Source organism: Chlamydotis macqueenii, chromosome 8 (assembly GCF_036417535.1).
Source record: "Chlamydotis macqueenii isolate bChlMac1 chromosome 8, bChlMac1.mat, whole genome shotgun sequence".
NCBI classification, from domain to species: Eukaryota; Metazoa; Chordata; class Aves; order Otidiformes; family Otididae; genus Chlamydotis; species Chlamydotis macqueenii.
In genome coordinates this window covers 34,310,986-34,329,944 of record NC_141563.1, presented here as the reverse complement: position 1 = coordinate 34,329,944, position 18,959 = coordinate 34,310,986, and the positions used below count along the sequence as shown (strand labels likewise).

The following is an 18,959-nucleotide window of genomic DNA, read 5'->3' as shown; positions in this document are numbered from 1 at the left end:
ATTTCAGGTGAGTTATGCAATGGGACTATATACGGCACAACCTGGCTTGATAACAAGAACTAATTAGAGGAAAACTTCACTGAGATTATTAAACATTTCCACTGTGAGATTTTTATTCAAGGATAAATAAGGAAAGGTATTTGAAATAAAAAAAAAAAGTCTTATTATTTTTATGAAAGAATATGTTGAACCACAATAATATTAGTTATTCAACTTGTACTTGATTTATATTTATAAGTATAAAGAGAAATTCATCTGGACCAGTGCTTCCAGCCTTAGGAGCTAAAGTCTCCACTTGTGCAAACAAGCATATTAACCACCAGCCTCCATAGAGATATGTTGTTTTATAATGTCTGAAGATCTGGGCTAACACGTGTATTTAGACTCTTAGCTAAGTACTCTGATTTTCAAAAAAGCCAAAGATTGCCATTTCCCATTGATTTCTGGCTCAGGAACATAGAACATGAAGCTAGCTTTTTAGGTACCCAAATGGGGACTTAGGAAGTACGTTGGCCCTAGTTTTTCAGTGTCTACAATTAAGAATGCTAGAAAATGTCCATACAAGTGAGACACCCCTCTTCAGACGAGGGACAGTAGATACTTAGACAGAGAAGAAGAAGGGAAATACGCGTGCTTCTGCATGTTCATGTTCTTCATTTCCTAAAAGTAGGGAACAAGAGTTCTTGAAGACAGCTCCTGCAGTCAGCGCTTTATCTCTAAGAACATCGAACTAGCTCCTTAGGCACTCTTCAAAAACTGAGAACTGGACATGACTTTATCAGACGTGCTCCTCACTCGAGGGGGATGACCACATACTGCTTTAAAACTAATCCACCAGCAGAAACTATACAGCAGAGTTTGAGGGTTCCCCCATCAATCAGAGGATCTTCACTCTTAAAACAGTTAAACATGTCAATTAAAACGTTGCTTAAAACTAACGACAAGAAAACCATGAAACTTAGCGAAAAGCCTCCCTGTTTTACTCAACTGTATTTTATTTTACCTTTTAAAATGCAGTAGGCTAGGCTCTTGCCAAGAGCAGGGAGTGCAAGAGGTCACAGGCTGCACTTGTACAAGCAGCTTTTCTGGAGGTCTGCCACCAGAATCCAGTCTGAAGTTGTGTTTCTGAGAAAACCTTCTGACAATGAATGCTGTGGGGCCTAACTAACTCACCAGACTCCTTAACAGAGCAACGGACACCTCTACACGGCGGCCTGTTTTTATACAGCAGCCCGGTCCAGCCTCTTCATCTGAGCTGACTGTGGGTACTTCATGCTTTTTTTTCAATAGGCTGCATCAGTTTTCAGCCAATGGTATGTATGGTATTCATGTGTCTTAGGGTACAGCCGCATGAATAAATTATTGTGGGCAAAAGTAAGAGGTCAGTTGCCCGGCAAAACCACCTCTACTCATCATCTTTTTGTGGCGTATTGTGTGACAGATCCCAGGGACCTCGCGCATTCCACAGGAAACCAGGGCCAGGAGTGCTACTGCAGAGCTGCTGACATCGTGCAAATACACACTATAGATTACTCAGTTAATTTCTTCATCTGCCCCTACTCTTGTTACTTGACAAACAAAAAGATTTTAAAATTCTTTCTTTTCTTTTTTTTTTTAAATACTCATTTTGTCAAAGAAACTTGCAATGATATCAGCACTAAAAACCCCCGAGTCGTATATATGAATCAGGGTCACTGACCTCACATGTAATGGAAGAGAATGGCAGCTTGGGGTTAGGCAGCTCTGCCGTCTTGGAAGTTGGATCCTGAGAGTCCTGTTACAAAAAGGCAAGTCCTGGACACTGTTCAGCTAAAAATGAAACCAACGAACAGAAAATCTGAGCAGTAAGATCTATCCTTCGAATTGAGCAATGGGCAAAAAGACCAAGATGGCAGAAAAGTACTCCTGAGACCAACGGGCTGGAGAGGCTGCTTGTGATCTACCAGATGATCTTCTAAAAAGATATCATAAACTAAAAGGTGTTAGAGGGGTGGATGTACTTGTTTTCTTTGTAGAAGAATGATGCTGTTTTCAGGAAAAGAATACTGGTGTCCCCAACGGAAAATTTGCACCCCTGTAAGATTTTATTCCTTGGGTGTGAGGTTAACCTCCTGTGTTTATTCCAGGAAGCAAACTTGGAACTAAGCCTGGGAGAGCTTCAGAGTTTCAGCTCTGGAAGAAGTTAAATAAGAATGAATTCACGGGTAATCATTCCAGACTCATTCAACGTTCACCATTTCCATCTGCCGAAATCAGAGATGCAAGAACTTCAAATGTCTTATCAGGGACCCTGGCCGAATGCTCAGCTTTGAAACAAAGCCTTTAAACTAGATGAATGTTGACTGTTCCAAGCTTGAATGTTCACATACATTTACTTCTGCCTTTTATCAGTACCCATTAACACTGAGCATATTTTATGTTTCGGCTTGGGAAAGTATACAATAGGCACATAGCAGCATATCATCCCTTTTTGTATTCCTAAAGGTCAAGGTTTCTTACATAAATTGGCAAAAAAAAAAAAGACCTTTAAGCTGTTAAATTGTTTTCAAGATCCAAAACAGAAAAAAAAAACCCACCCCACATTCATGATGGATTCAGAAGCTTTTTACTAAGCACTTAAGCACTAGCAGTTCTGCATTGATTTATTTTATTGTTTTATTTAGTGAAATATCTGGATACAGATATACAGATTAACTTTTTTTTTTTCCCTTCTCATATTTAGTGTGTCGCCTTCCTTGAAACGAGGACTGCAAGTGTTTTGATAAATGGATGAAAGGTTGTCTGGTTACACCATAGCTTCTACTTGTGTCCTCTGCTGAAATGTTATGATGTACCCTTCTAAAGCAACGCTGCTCCATGACTCACAGCAGTTACTTCTGTGCCTCTCATAACAATAGCTCACTGGGGATACGGGGCCTCAAATGGGCTAGAACAATTTATACCATCCATTTATTTTTGCTTCTCTTCCAATGATAGATACTCATTGTCACAAAATGCCAGTTTATGTGAAGCTTATAAATCTTCTAGCACAGACAACTAACTGCAGGCCATTTTAAATATGCACTTTATAACACTACAATTTGCTGCTACAATTCAATTTGGTAAATTGAATTCCTGAAACCTCATCAGAATATGAACTAACTCTTCTCAATGTTTCAAAAAAATAAAACCAAAAAGTCAAACCAAAGATCCATATAGCCTGCTAACCTGTTGTTACAGTGGACAGTAACAGTTGGCTTAGGGAAGAGCACAGAACAGGCTAAATGTACAATAATTCTTCCAATTGTCCAGTGAGTTGAGGTTCAAGCCAATTTCTGTTCTTACTTCCAATCAGTAAAATAGACCAAGTCTTCTAAAATGACTGAGTTTACAAACATACCCCATTTTTCATGAACATTAGCAATCTCCATTTGTGCATTAGAAAATAAATTTACTATAATGCTGATGTGTAGATCATTGCAAGTCTTTTACAAGAACACTGGAGTTTTTTAAGTGTCTCAGAATTATTCCTTTAGCTCACAGCCCTTCAACTTCAGTTCTGGTTCCTAAACAAACAAGCCTCAGATACCACTTCCAGCACTGATTTATCTTATTTTAGGAGACTAGTGATACCTCATCCCAACCTGACAGTTTAGCAACTGTGCACATGGAACAGCTGTGTCACAAATACCGGTGGATGCTGCACCTCACTCACCAGATACAGAAACAACTCCACCTCCAAATGATACTTAAGAAAATCCCACCGAGCCTCCCTGTCAACCTCTGGGTAGTCCAAGGCAGGCCCAGTCCTTGCCACTGTGGCTAGAAGGCAGCAGGGTGACATGCTGGGCCAGCACAGGAACAGAGGGTCTCCATAAGAGGTTTCTAGCACCAACCTTTTCTCAAAGAGCTGATGGTGGAGTTGTGAACTGTAGGAAGATATGAGCTATCCCGTCTCATACCCTTTCCTGGAGCTTTGTATCGTAAGATCTTTATTTTCTCTTGAAAAGTATTTTCATAGTTATCTCTAATATGCACACTAAGTAATCCAAGTCTTGATAACCCAAATCCAGACAACTCATTGAATCAGATATTGACAATCCTGAAGAAGCTTGGAGCTTAGTAGCTGATGGGACAGAAATTCAAGGTCATAGCTGCCTCACCACCCTCACAGTGAAGAATTCTTCCTTATATCTCATCTAAATCTGCCCTCTTCCAGTTTAAAGCCATTACTCCTTGTCCTATCACTACATGGCCTTGTCAAAAGTCCCTCTCCAGCTTTCTTGTAGGCCCCCGTTAGATATTTATTTTCCTTTTTCACTATTAGGTAAGTATTCCTCTATATTAGTGAAGGCCACTGCCAACAGTATTATCATACCTAAAGGTAAAATAAATCTTCTGCAAGACCCCTGAGTTACTGGAGGTAGATTTACATTATGTGGGATATGCTATCACATGCTATTTTAAACATATTTTTAAACATTTAAATAACTAAATGGGTAAATCCTGAGAACCTTACTTGGTGTTTATTCAGCCTTTACTTACTGAGACAAACTCCCAAGGACAGAGTAAACACTGAGAAAGGACCTCAGGCCTTCACCCACAGTTATAAACAATGAACTCAGCATAAACTCATTCCCGGCTGACACTGGGAGAAAAGCAGCAGCTTATGCTTCTCCTCATTTTGCTTCCAGACTGATTATATGAGAAGAGATTTACTTTCTCCCTAATAAAATTTGCCCCATCTAAGATCTTCCCTCACCCACAGCTGGAGCAGCAAGAGGAAACTTAGATGAAGCACTACTGATTCTTGACAGGCTGAATAAAATTGGAAATGGAGAAAAAAAAAAAGCTTTAGCAAGAGATCTACTGCTGAAATATCGATGGAGTTTGCCCAACTGGGGGATTGGTTGCTATTACGGAAAGTTCAAAGATACTTAGAAATACCACTGCATCTCTGCCACCTTGGACACAGTCCTTCATACCCAGCACTCACATCTTACACCCTTCATTAGAAAGAGCTCTGCACAGCTTCAGTTTCATGCTCGTGTTGCAAGTGGGTAAACTAAAGACAGACAACAATCTGACAGAATCATACAGCAAACCAGCAACACTAAAGAAAATCTGGGATTTTGATCCCAAATTCCACAGTATTTATTGCAAATACGGCTAATTCAAAAATTTTAAAACTAACAGAAAACTATTAAGTTGTCTGTCATAGAATTATTGTACTCTCTTGAAAACTCTATTTAATTTTTTTCAGGGCCCAAAGACGACCTCAGTAATGACCAAGGACATCCCTTATCATATCTCATTTCATTTGTATTTTCGTTATTCTTTTACAGTTCAGTTAAGTTCTTGTAAGAAAAGGAGCACAAAAAGGAGTCCTTTTGGTTCATCGTGAGATCTAGGCACATAGGATAAGCAGGCTATTTAATAAATCCATGCCTACTCACAAAAACAAGATAAACAAGGGATCTGGAAAGGCCATTCATTATACATAAATATGCTTGTGATCTGAGAGAAATTCCCTGGCCAGCTCTCCTCAGGTTTGCTCAAGACTGTAGGCTTCAGGCTAATCCATGCTTCTGGGTCTAGAGAGGAGCAATCGGAGTTGGTTATTCTGCAGCGTTGATGAGAGTGCTGTACCTGTCAAATCTGATACCGTCACTTTGAAGAACATAGAAAAGGAAAGACAAAAATCTTCCATTGCAATGAAGGGCTGCTGCTGCTGCTGCTGGACTTTTGTGAACAGAAACAAGAATAATGATCCATGAAGAATGAATCAAAATTAGGTTGCTTTATCCTGTCCCCTACAATGGAGTGATGCTATGCTATCTGAACAGCAATGAAGGAAGACAATTTTACAACTTTCCTAGCTACAGAATCCAGAATACAATCTCCTTCCTACAAAAAAAAAAAAAAAAAAGAAACAAAATCCCCAAAACCCTATAAAAATATACAACTGTTATAGTTAGGAAATAAAGGTGCAAGGTGCTCGCTTCTAGACCTGGATCTACTAAGAGGTAACTTTCAGTTCCACAGCGCTTTAAGCTGAGGGGCCCAAATCAGGCAGCCCAGTATTTCCAGCAGCCAGACCAGATAAATCTTACTAGTGTCAACACAAGTACGTAAGAAGCTTAGTCTCTCTTGCTCACTGTTTCTAAGGTAAAATGTTGGAAAAGAAGTGAGGAACAGAAAAGGAGCCCTATTAGCAGTCAGACCTGGAAGAAGCCCAGCGTAAGCCTTTATATCCATTGTGCTTACATCAAAAAGAATAGAAAACCTACAGGAGGAAGAAAACAAGATCTCTGGTTTACACATTGTTTATCATATAGTGCAATATCCCATTGTCTGTAGTGTGTAAATGCTGTCATTTCAGAACACAGAAGTTACTTCGCAACATACGAGGCAAAATTCCCAAGTCAGACATCATACATTCCCAAAATGCTGGATAGGTGCAGCTTGTCAAAAAGACGTAACAACTAAAAACCTACTGAACTATGCAGTGCCTCCGTCTCCCACCTAATCAAACTGGAATAACGGTTCCTACTCTGTTAGGCCATTCATTCACTGCTGCAAAGAACCCCAAGCCCATCAAAGAGAAGACGCTGCAGAAAGGCTTGGTATTACAAATCCGACACCCTAATACACGGCTCTGTGTCACACAGCAGTGCGCAGTTAACCGCAGTATGGAGACCGCCACGTCTGTTGGAATTTTCAGAGCAAGTGTTTTCACTGATGCCAGTGAACCGTCTCTAGAACATCAGCCTTCATACAGTCTCCAAGCAGAACAGTTTTCAAAGCACGCGCTCTGCCCACATCTATTCTTTGAGTCTTTGAACTCAAATGGTCTGTTCACAAATGGGAAGGAGAGTTGCCTGCAGAGTTTCCTGGCCATGTTACTGAGCATTATCTAGTTTATGTACTGCTTTCAGCTGCATTGCCCTGAACAGGTTGATTACCAGCGAAGTGATGGGGTGCAAAACCTGGATGCCTCTGACAGGCACAGGCTAAATAGGAACATCCCATTCTCCCAGCCACCAAGACATACCTGAGCTTTGAATTATGTAAAGCCAGGAACAAAGGCATCTTGCTCATAACAAAAATTTTTAATAACTCATTTACTGAGAGAGCCTCCCTTTCATCTCTGCCAAGCTTTAGGAAAGGCTGGGAGGCGAGCAGAAATAAACATTATACAGACTCACCACTGCTGGCTCTAAAGTAAACTCTCCAACTTCCTATTTACATTTCAAGATCTTAAGCTTTGTGGTTTACTAGTCCTGCAACTAAGTGCTTTGGGTTTTGGAGGCTGCCTGCACATGATCTCCCACCACTACTGAAGTCTTCCTAGCTTTTATTAATATAATAAGGAGGTCAGAAAAGCAAGAATCTTTGCTAGAAGAAATATTTTACATCTTGCCTTTTACAAACAAAACAAAGCAAACAAAGCATACAATGGCAAATTAATGCCGGCAAAGGGGATATTACAGTTTTGTTTGTTTCTTTTTCAAACCAAGGATGCTAGAACACGGAACGAGACAGTCTCATTTAAAAAAGGGTGTGGAGGACTTCCTTGAGGGACAAGTCGAAGGCAGCGGCAATTTTATGGATATGTAACCCTTCTAAGGTCGTCGGCTGAAAAGGCACCTGAATAGGCTCTGTGACCTTTTCCTCGGAACGCCGAATCTGTGTACACTAAGGACAGGCAACCTGTAACAGCAGTCATGAAGTAAATGTGGTTTTCATTTCATGCAGCCCTCCCTGAATGCAAAACGTCTTTATTAGCTGGGAAGTCAGTGCTGTGACTGCTGCCAAATGCAATATATAAGCCAGCAGAACTGAAGTGAATGAGGACAGAGCAAGGGAGAGGTTCCTGTGATACTAATTTATTTCTCCCATTTGAAAGACACTAACACTGTGACTCATGTGCAGAACAGGCCTGACAGAAGAGAAGAATATTAAAAAAGCAAGAGGGCAGGCACTTATCAATTTCATAAACCTTGCACAGATAGTTTCAAAAACTTGTCTAGGCTGCCCTAGCTTCAATAGTTTTGCTTTTGTTTTGTGTTTTTTCCCTACTGCATTCCTCCCTCTCCTCCCCGCTTGCCTGACCCTCCCAAACCCAGCCCCTTTCCCCTGGTCAGGAGAAGGACAAATTGCTGCCTTTGCTAAACCCTGGGTCACAGCCAGTTGGCACTCAGACGCGTTGCCCTGGGCTTCTGGCCCTGTCCCCTCGGAGACTGCACGTTTCGTGTCAGGGATGCATGTGCAGCAGCGACTGAGGAGCGTGAGGCTGAAGTGCTGCACGCAGTCCTCCAACTCACCCTCCAGAAACACGTTGCTTGGTGCCATCCCGCCAGATTAAATACAGCTGGCAAAGCAAGTACCAGCCTATTTAGGCCCTGCAAGTTTTCCCCTCGTCACAGATGATTTCAAGCAGCTGAGGAGTCCCTGCATAGTAATTACTCAAAAGTCTGCTGCTTTAACAACGTGGCATGTTCTGAAGAGGAGACTCTCGTATCAGAGCCAAAATATACTGAATCCACTTGCTGGTCTGGCTCCCACCGAGATTACGGAGATCAGGCTACGAGAACACTTTGAGCCAGCATGTCTCTGCAGTCTCCACTCCAGGATGTACTGCAAAGGACACGTACTGTGAATGCTTTGGGGGTGGAAACGTGCTTTACACTCTATTTGTGTGAACAAAGCTGGCAGCTTGGGCGGATATTGTAGAGCAAAGAAGCTCTATTGTGTTTGCCAGTCATCACGAGAATCAAATGAACAAATTTAGAATAAGCAAATTGGGCTGAAGTTCCTTTAGCAGAAAACAGGCAAAGACTAGTCAGGCTTGGTAAAAGAGAGAATGGGATATTCTTCCTGAAATAATCCAGAATAAACACTGGGACAACTAAGTGATCTGCTCATTTTGCTGTTTGTGTAGTTGCTCAAGCTCTGTCTTTCACATCGTGTAGTAAATCTGAAAAGACAGAAGATAAATTACTTGTGCCTCTCCAATTTAAAATATGACTAAATTATAAACTTCAAACCACATACACATTATCACCCAAGGGAAAAAGAATGGTTCACCAAGCCAGGTGAGTCAGTTCCCAATGACAAGAGTCATGGAAGTAATAAAAACAGATGCAAAGGAAGAGACTCCATCTAAACCTGTAAAGATTCCCTGACAATTTCAAAAAAAAAAAAAAAAAAAGAAATTTTTAGTATAGAGACCTGATAAAGAAGGAATGATTGAAGTAGTACGCAGACCACATCACCAATGAAGACAGAAAAAAAACTAAACCTGAGACCCTGGATAGGAAGCAACACAAACCTTGTATATTTGGGACTCAAAATACCAGCAAATTCACCGCCCCCCATCTCGATAAGCTGAAATCAGGCCAAACAATGTTCCCATTAGAAACTGCCCTGGCTACTTCCTTCAGCTGTGAATCCAAAAAGGTGTTAGAGCAAGAGTGACAAGTATTTTCATAACGGAACAATTGTACCGGGACAAGTGCAAAGCAGAACACTGATCTCTAAGCGAGCCTAATTCACCACTAAACAGGCAGAAATTGGAGTTTATATACATTTTATGAACAGGGGTATTTTATTCAATACGCATAAATAGCACATATCCTGTACACAGACAGGATTAGTAAGGATCCCATACTGCAGACAACAAAAGAGAAGAAGGGGTGTTGCAAAAGAAGATCCCTGCTCTCTCTCACAACAGGATTCAGTATTTCTGAATCTTGCAGCTCCGCATGCACATCATCCTTGTCCTCCACAAAAGTCCCAGTCTGGGGGAAGAGGCACTATGCCCTAGTGACTCCATAACCCTCAGCACTCTCAATTTTCCCACTCCAAACTATCATTTATTTCTGCTTACCATTTAAAATTACTTCAAATTCCTTTCACAGCCTCTGGCTACCAAAAACCAGTCCCAGCCTGGTCCCAGTTTGTTAGGCGTCACATAGGTTTAGTCAAACCTGTAGTCTCTTTGACAAAAACCTTACAGTCTGATGAAATATTTTACTTTGAGGAAAAACACAGTTTTATTATGTGAATTTAGTACCCACAAAAAGAGTGCTGGTATCAGGTATAGGAAACTGCAAGATTTATCTACGAGAAAGAAGTAGCAGTACTGCTGGATCACTTGCTCCAAGGAATACCAGGAAATTTCTGTGTACAAGTACCCTGTCACAGTGCTTGTTCATACGACTGTTTGCTAACTGGGAGTTAATTCAATTCTTAGTGGTTTTACACATCTGCAAAAGGGGCAAGCGTGCCTGTGTTCAGGACTAGGAGGAGATAACAGAGAGATCTGTACCTGAAATCCCTCCAACCACAGAAAGGCTTGAGAAGAAAACAAAGGATTTTTGAAACCTTCATAATATCTCATAAACCCCATAATACACTGGCAGGAAGACAGGCTTTTAGGGAAACCAATTACCTTATTCCCAGAAGTTAGGGCATGTCTGCTAGACCCATGCAAACTACTAGTTAGAAATAACATGCAAGCTCTTATTTCAAGAGCATTTCAAACCTGCTGCTATTTTCCTGTGAAAAACTACTCATGTATTTTGTGTAGTCGCCATGGCTACACAAGGAAAGTATCCAAAAAGTTCCAAAACGAAATGTGGGTGCTGGAGCTTACAGGCCCTGTCTACAAAGCGTGATGACAAGCCGCAGCCCACTCAGGAAAGTCAGCCGCTGAGTAGCCGTCACTTGAAAGGAATATCTAACGCTGCACAGACAGATCAAAGCTACAGCAAATGAATCCCAGCCCTCAACTAAGGGACAATCCTTCACGAGTAAAAGGACAGCTTATTTGCCATTCCGAATGCAAATTCTGCCGATGACTTCTGCTAGGGCGAAGGAGGCAGCAGAGAATCATGCAAAATGAATAACTGTCCAAAAATACTCAGAAAACCATCTTTTCTTCTCTTTTCCCTCATGGATAATGGATGAGCCCTGAGGTGGCAGCGACTTTCAGCAACTACCAACTCAGACCTGGACGTGGATCAGTAACCTAATTACAACCTGCTTTTTGCCTCTTTCATGAGCTATTCAAGTATCTCAACAGAAACACAAAATGCTTTGTGTGCATCTGATTGCCCCAAACTCTCAGTGGTTAATTCCAAAAGCGTATCCTCACTTAGAAACGGTAGTTCTACCACAAATTAAACTATTAGAGCCGTGAGTAAAATTAGGTTCCACATTTGTACTTTCTGAAATATCAAAGGCATGATTAGCAAAGGCTTTTGTTCAAGATCTCTAGAGTCCTTGAGGTAATGAAAACTGGGTCATGGAGTAGTTCCTCTTAAAAGTTTAAAGTAAATGCTGTGTTCAAGCAATACCTGCTTCTGTGACTCACGGAGTATTTGGTCTAGAGAAGGGAAATACTGTACCAACACACACACCCCAACAATAGTACCTCTGCCCTCACCAAAAAAAGGAGGAAGGCAGGGTGGGGGGGAAAGGCATAGCAGATGATTTTGAACAGTTTCCTGTTATGATCCCTTGAAAGAAATCCAACTGTACTTTCACCCTGCTTTCTGTTTTCTGAATTTCTCCTGACAGTTGGCTCTTTCGTTTGCCAGAACCACAACAAAGGACGGCCTTGAGTTTCCACACAGGCCATTTTCTCTCTCTCTCGTCTCTGATCATCTCACAAAGGTATTATTGTTGCTGGCTCACTGGGGCTTGGTGCACCTGAGGCAGATCAAAGGCACTTTTTGATGCCCGCCTGACCACACAGGTCTCTCTCCCACTGCATTAAATTAAACTCGATGATTAATCTCTGTAGCCCTGAGGGTCCCTTGGTGCACACGGAGAGAGAAAAATATATATTTCTATCAAAACACAAGTATAATATACTTTCATTTTATAGCCCTAATTAAAAAAAGGAACAGCTAATTTCAGCCAAATGCAGCTGCATATAGGTCTCATTAAAACACAAATACAACTGCTCTGTGTGCTCTACGCTCTCTTCATGCAGTCTATGCAGGTAATAGACAAAAGAACGGTAAAACAAAGTCCTTTCACAGATTAGATCCAGAGAAGTTTAAAATTTATTTACTGTCTGCTGGCTAGAGATTGTTATATCTCTGAACAGATGAGTGAAGGAAGGCAGTTAAGGAAATTATTATAAAATGCTGAGTAGTTACATTTAAATAAAAATCTACTTCAATCTAGCCAAAAACTGCACAAGCATCTCTTCCTGAGTTTGCATTCAAGTGATTAAGAGCCTTAAAAGGTTCTACCTTGTCTATGGAGCAGAGTCTGTGTATGACTTTGGGGTTGCTGTAATGACAGAGCAAAAGATTGATTAACAACATCAACGTGGACTTTATCATGTCACTTTTGTTACATTACCGTATTTAATGGAGCCACATCTCCCATGGTCATGGAGTACACACACAAAAAAAAAGTGCTGTGAAAGTTTATACTGATATGCTCTAGTTTGGGAAGCAAAACAAACTATAGTAGTGAACTGGGTCTATGTTAGAACCAATATACATATATTAAAAATTAATAATTAACCACACACATCTCCTCGTCCTACACCACTAGTTACACTAAAGGAATCAGTTAGAGCCAGCTGGCCCATTTCCAGCTGCTCAACATTGCCCTTAGACCTTTGGGGAAACTGTCTGAGAGCTCCTCAGCTCATTTTGGTCCAGTATCAGGTCTATTAACCCAACTCATTTTAACAATTTAAACTACCTCAGCTAAAAGAAACAGGTTAGCAAGAGTTCACACAAATAGCTTCTTCTGAAAGGGCAGAAACCTCCATCAAAAAAAGAACGGAAATAACAGAAGTAGTGGCAAGCTTAAAGGGTGACTTCTTACCACAGAGCTGGTATTTGCAGTGTGCCCTACCTGCCCTGTGACAGAGAAAGAGATATCAACGTAATTTTTCAGAGACAGAGTAAGCTAAGAGTGGTGGAGTTTGAGGTTTGAAACTGTTGTTTAGGAAGGGATCTACATATACTTCAAGTGGTCTACAGGATTTTTTAAGCTTTTGTTAAATGCACTGCTTCACAATACTGAGATTATTCACATCTTTAAATTCAATCACGTGCTTACATGCTTTGCTGAACTACAATCCATGTGACAAGATCACAAGTCATGCTGTTACTACGAAGACAGCTTAACTTACTGTTAAGCCTGACATTTTATTACCAGCTTCCTTTCTTTCTCTCTACTGGAGCTCTCTCCACGAAGCATGTTAGTCCTCTCTAAAAATCTCTAGCACTCCCATTGCCGTTTGCTCGTTTAGGAAAAACCCAAATTACATTCAGTCTAAATTTAAGATCGAAATGAGTTTTAAATAAAAAATGTGGCAGAAAAGGGTACTTATCTAAATGGAATGCTTTCAGACTCATACATTTTAAAAAGGTATAAATTTCAAAAGCAGACACTAAATTTTAATTGCAATCTCAGAAAAAGCTTTTGTATTAATTCACTGAGAAAAATTAGCAAAGTAAAAATTGCTTATCAGGGTTTTTCTTTCTGATATGTATCATAATTCTATACATCACAGCAACTTCCAGAGGTAGAAGGATTTATATAGATTAAGCAAAAAGGTGGAGGAAAGGGCTGTGACTGAAGATATGCGCTCCTTCTCCAAAGACACTATTCTGTAATACATTAGTGACAAGCTTGTCGCGGATAACTCAAGCTCAGAGACTTTGGCTCAGATTTCAGGCTGCTCTTTAAGCCACTCCAGCATCATGGTTTTTACTTTCCATGTCATTTTTCAGTATTGATTTCTACTACTATTAAAGTTCTTGCTTAAAAGCAAATGCATGGTAATATATAATTAATATCCAAAGGTAAAGATAGAGTTACCAGAAAAAAAATCAGGGAAAAGGGTGAGAAGCACAAAGGTCATTCTTCCTATTAAAAAAAAAAAATAGTTATTATATTCTGTACAAATTAGGACTACGCATACGACCTACCCCCATGTGACAGGAAGATGTTCCACAGATCACAGCAACTCGGGATGTAATTGGCTGGTTTTCACACGGCAGGTTATGTCCTTTCACATCTGCTCCAATTACTCCTATTAAAACAAAATTAAAATTCTACTTTAAAGAAGAGCAAGCCAACCCTTACAAAACAGAGCTTTTCTGGGTGCAAATAATTGCCAAGTAGCTCACACTGCTACAAATCAAAAAGTGTACTTAGTCAATAAACAAAGTTATTTTATCAAATCAGATTACAGTGTATTTTTATTCCAGATACATGAGGACACAAGATGATTTCTTCTCTGTTCATGTTTACCGTCATAACTTGTAAATGTTATTTTGACTACAACCTGACCTTTATTCTGTCCGGTAGTACACCAACACGCAGAATAAAAGACTGTCCTGTTGTGGAAGGCACTATGGTAGACTGCGGAGATATTTATTTGTTCACAGTTTATCATGCACACATTGCATGATGTGTTTTGTCAGGGGATAAGCTGGAGAAAGGGGTAACTTGGCAGGAGACTGGAAGGCTGCCAGTTTTGTTGTCTTGACTGCTGCTGCTGCTGTTCTGTCCATGTCAGACAGAACCATTTAAAGGAAGATTACTCCTTCCCTAAGAGGAACTGTGCTTGGCTCTGTGGAGCTCCTGCGTGCAGGACAGGAGAGCAAGGAGGACAAACTCAGCAAGCACTGAGCCCGCAACGGAAACATACACCAGGAGATGCCAGAGAGGAGCCAGGAGCTTGCTTACAGCATGGGGCAGACCTACCGCCAAGCTTCAGCATGCAGCACATCCCGCTTAATTCACTTAAGGAGAGGATAGAGTGGAAATCCTGCCCTCTCCAGCCCAACAAGTCATATTCTTTTGTTTGTCTTTTTTTTTTTTTTCTCTTGAGCATTACTTTTCAACCAGCGAACTGGCCACCAGACTGTGCACTGCATCTCCATCTGCAATGCGCAGTCTGGTGACCAGTTTGCCAATTCTGCTGAAAAAAAATAAAAAAATAAAAACCTTTCTCTTCACTGTAGAAGGACCATGAAAACACTTGCTGGACACTGTGAAAAATGCCAAGTGTTACTGCTGGTTACTATCCTACATTTCCTTAACATCTTCTTGTTTAGCTCACTACTGCAAGATACTGTTATTAAATCAGTCTGTTGGGTTTGTCTTATCGTGGTTGCCATGGTTATCATGGTATTACCATCGCTGGAAGTTACCTAAATAATCAGAAAATTAAGGTCTAGAACTGTACAGTCTTTAAAAATCTGTCCCTATGCCCTTTTATCCTAGCTGGATTGTAACTGTGTAGTAGCATAGCTGTCATACACAGAGTTCATTTGCAAGGAACAAAAGAAAGCTCAAAGTATGGCTTCTACCGCTTACGCTTTATTTTTCGCAGCTCAAACACAGATACGCATGAATTCATATAAAGAATTTTGGATAGGGTTGTCTCAAAGGCAATTTCCTGTACTAGGCAACACTGTAACAGAATTTCTTAAAGGAGTTTAAAATATTGTTCACACTTCAGAGGGAACAACTCTATTAAACTGAATTGTCAGCATATGTTGCAAATGTATTTTCATAAACAATACAAAATTGAAGAGTTTCATGTTTAGATATTTTTAATCACTAAGAAAACATGCATTCTGCAAAATATGCATTCTGGACCTTTCTGAAATCAGTGAGATTTCTCAGTGGCTTTACCAGTATTTAGAGTTGCTAGAGTCTTTCTATTTGTGATTAATTTAAGTTAGACAGCAAGTAAGTCTGGAACATTCTCATAAGAATGAAAGCTTAGATATTTTAGTTGCTAAAAATAATTTAATTGCTGGTATAAGTCACTTTCACCTTTAACTTAGTTGGAATTTCTCACACTCTGAGGCAAACTCAAAATCTGTTGAAGATTCTCAAGAGAGACTAAGAACAAGAAGTCTGGATATCACACAAACTGTAGGAGAGATTTTAGAAAAGCAGGCAATGCTTAGCATGCGTATTTTTGGATCTCTTCCACAGTGACAAAGTATTTTAGATACTGCACAATAAATCATTTACTGCTGCTGAAACAATGCTGATGTCTTTTTAAAAGGTGCAATGTAAACACTATTTTTATGAGTCTAGTCCCAGAAGACTGGCCTGCCATACTCACATTTTCATCTGTAGGCTCTTTTAAATTGCTACAGTAGGTCAAAATATACGACATAACTCCTCTGCTTTTAGATTTTGAATTTTCCATAATAGTTATCAGATGGACTGATCCAGGAGTCACAGATGACCTCCACAGATATATATATATATATATTACATAATTCTTTATCTTTACCTTATTTTACTCAAAACTTTGAAGCCTTCATAAACTTCAAGAACCTGTCCAGCAAAACCACACTTTATATCCAGCCAAAAGCAAATCTGAACAATGTGTCAAAAGTTATTAACACTGAAAACAAGATGTCCATCATGTCATTTTGGTTTAGCCTGCAGGGTACGAAAGAGCCCTTTTTGTTACTCTGCTGTTACAGACTATTTTTAAAACAACCAACAGAATGTGTTCAAGAATAAGAATAATGACACCCACTGGTTGTTGTCCCACAAACTAAACTAATGCTTATTAATATACAAGTCATATCCTCCAAACAAATTGTAAACCTCAATATTTCAATACAGATCACAGCAGAGTAAGCATTAAAACACTCAACAGTTCCTTTTCAAAACAAAAGTTTTACACCAACTACAAGAGCTGCTTACTTCCAATATTTTCAAATTTGAATTCACTGTTTCAAATATATCTTCTCTATTTTATTTTCTTCTGTGCCTCTTTTATCATTATTAAAAGATAAATATGCTTTAGTGCTTTGCCATCCTTAATATCTTTTAATCAGAACACAGTTTCGCTTCCTAGTTCTATTATCTGTGTTCTCCTTTTGCTTTTCTGTTTTTCCCCTTAGGATTTTCAGCTCTGTATTCTACACACTTTAGGTTAAACTAGACTTGAAAAACGTCAAGGTTCTTGTTATTAATAGCTATGGATGAAGGAGAGCTATTCAGTATTCGAGATGTAGCCACACTACTCATTTTCTTTACATACATTTGCACTCACCAGCTCTCCTTTTGTCCCTGCTGTCTCTTTCGCTATCCAAATATTTTCCTTTTTCCTGTCTTTTCTACTAGTTTCCCTACCTATTTATTACTCTTCTCAGATTCAAGAAGGATGAGTTCCATCTTAAACCTTCCTCTTTTCCCAGACTCCACTCGGTTACTGTGTGATTAGCATGCAGGTTCTCCCATTGCGTTACTGACTCTTCCATCTGTAATGTGTCTCTTCCTCTCTAACAACAACCTATACATTTTTTTTTTTTGCTCCTGGCAATGATTTCAGGAGTCTGCTAGTGTTTGTGGTGCCATCTGGGAAAACATATTCTGACAAACAGGCCTAGCATAAGCAGACTGTCTCTATCCATTGCGGTCTTACTCTGCTGGATGCCAGTAGCTATGTATTTCTAATGTTACAGTTTCTTCACAGAATTCTACAGCAAATGAACAGACAGTTGCTCTCTATTCTTCTTTAAATTCAATTAATTAATTTCAGCACATTCAATTTACTGGGCAAATTGTTTGTGCTCTGAATCCAGTACTCACATAACGATGCCAATTAAATGAGGACCCTCCACTGTCATTTGCACGTGCTCTGTGACAATTTAGTTTTTCAGCAAGTTCATTATTCCAGGTCAGCTTATTATTGCATCCAAGAACACAAAGCTGCTAGGGGATATAATTTTAAATACATTTTAATGCAATTAGGATATAAATTGACACAAATAGCTTTTTAAGTAAGTCACAATAGCAGGAACACGACATGTGTACAACTATGACAGTGAAACTCAGTCTTCCTTTTGCAGCTGGACCTGTATCTACTCCTTCTCAGGTAATAAGAAAAGCAATCTACATGATTACCTAACCTCACCAGAAACAGCTATCGAAGCAACATAAATGGATTTAAATATTTAAAATTCCCAGGCCACAACTTTTAGTAGAACAAATGAGATTTAAAACCCCAGAAAATATCTGAAACAAAACTGGTATTTCAGCAGCTAATCATATTTCATTTAGATCTAAAGAAAGATACTCTGATGAGCAATAGATTTCCATAGAACAGTACTGTGTCAATAACACTGAAACTTTCTGAGGTAAGACTGTTTTCTAAACTACCAAACTAAAAAAACCTCAATTTCCTGCTCAAAAAGTTACACTGGATCATTTTGTTATTGACTGTACTTAGACGTGGCCAAACAGCATAGTAAGAAAATCATGCCACTGAGCCTCACCAAATACATTTCAACACAGTTGAAACTGGGCATATCAGTATATTGGGCTGGGAAAAAAAAAAAAAAAAAATCTAAGCATCAGGTCTCCCACTCAAGTTACTGATAAAAAGTTCCAAGTCGCAGAAAGGGAATGCTGTGCAGTGACCAGTTCCCCCTCTACTTTTGTTTGCTAGTTTAGATACCCAGTATTTACATATTTTAAACCCTCAGACCAAAAGCAGGGCTTTTGGTACATAGCCCACACTGTGCTAGCATAAATGTATGTGAAAAGGTCACTATTGCATTATTTAAACAAAGCATGAATCCCTTCTAAAACTAAGAACAAGCCTCAGACAGGAGACTTCCCCCTTAGAATGTCAGTTATTTATTTTTCTTGCCTATCCGCAAAGTTTTACAGAAGATGCAAACTCTCAGCATGTTGGCATGCCAACATAACGGTGTGTCAGTTCAGGAATTCAAAGTGGAACCAGCAGATGTTCACAAACAATTTGGAAATCCAGCTGAAAAGAAATAAACAGCGATAGCCCCTTTCTATAAACAGATATTCAATATTAGCAGTTATTGTGAGGGTTTTTTAATTTTAGTTATGCTACTTCCTAAGAATAGCATCAGAGCAAATTGCTGGATACAAAACAGGTGGTGAGAAATGGGCTTTCTAAAATTAATTCAATACATTCC

General features: G+C 39.6%; 1 protein-coding gene across 6 annotated transcripts in view; it reads right to left on the bottom strand.

Annotated features, from left to right (window-relative positions):
* The window catches only part of FGGY (FGGY carbohydrate kinase domain containing), a 302,075-nt gene that overhangs the window by 53,088 nt on the left and 230,028 nt on the right, over positions 1 to 18,959 (bottom strand). For all 6 annotated transcript variants that reach the window (XM_086753837.1, XM_086753835.1, XM_086753839.1 and 3 more), the window contains one exon: positions 13,950 to 14,053. In XM_086753837.1, coding sequence (XP_086609963.1) covers positions 13,950 to 14,053 — 104 coding nt within the window. The remainder of the gene's footprint in view (positions 1 to 13,949; positions 14,054 to 18,959) is intronic.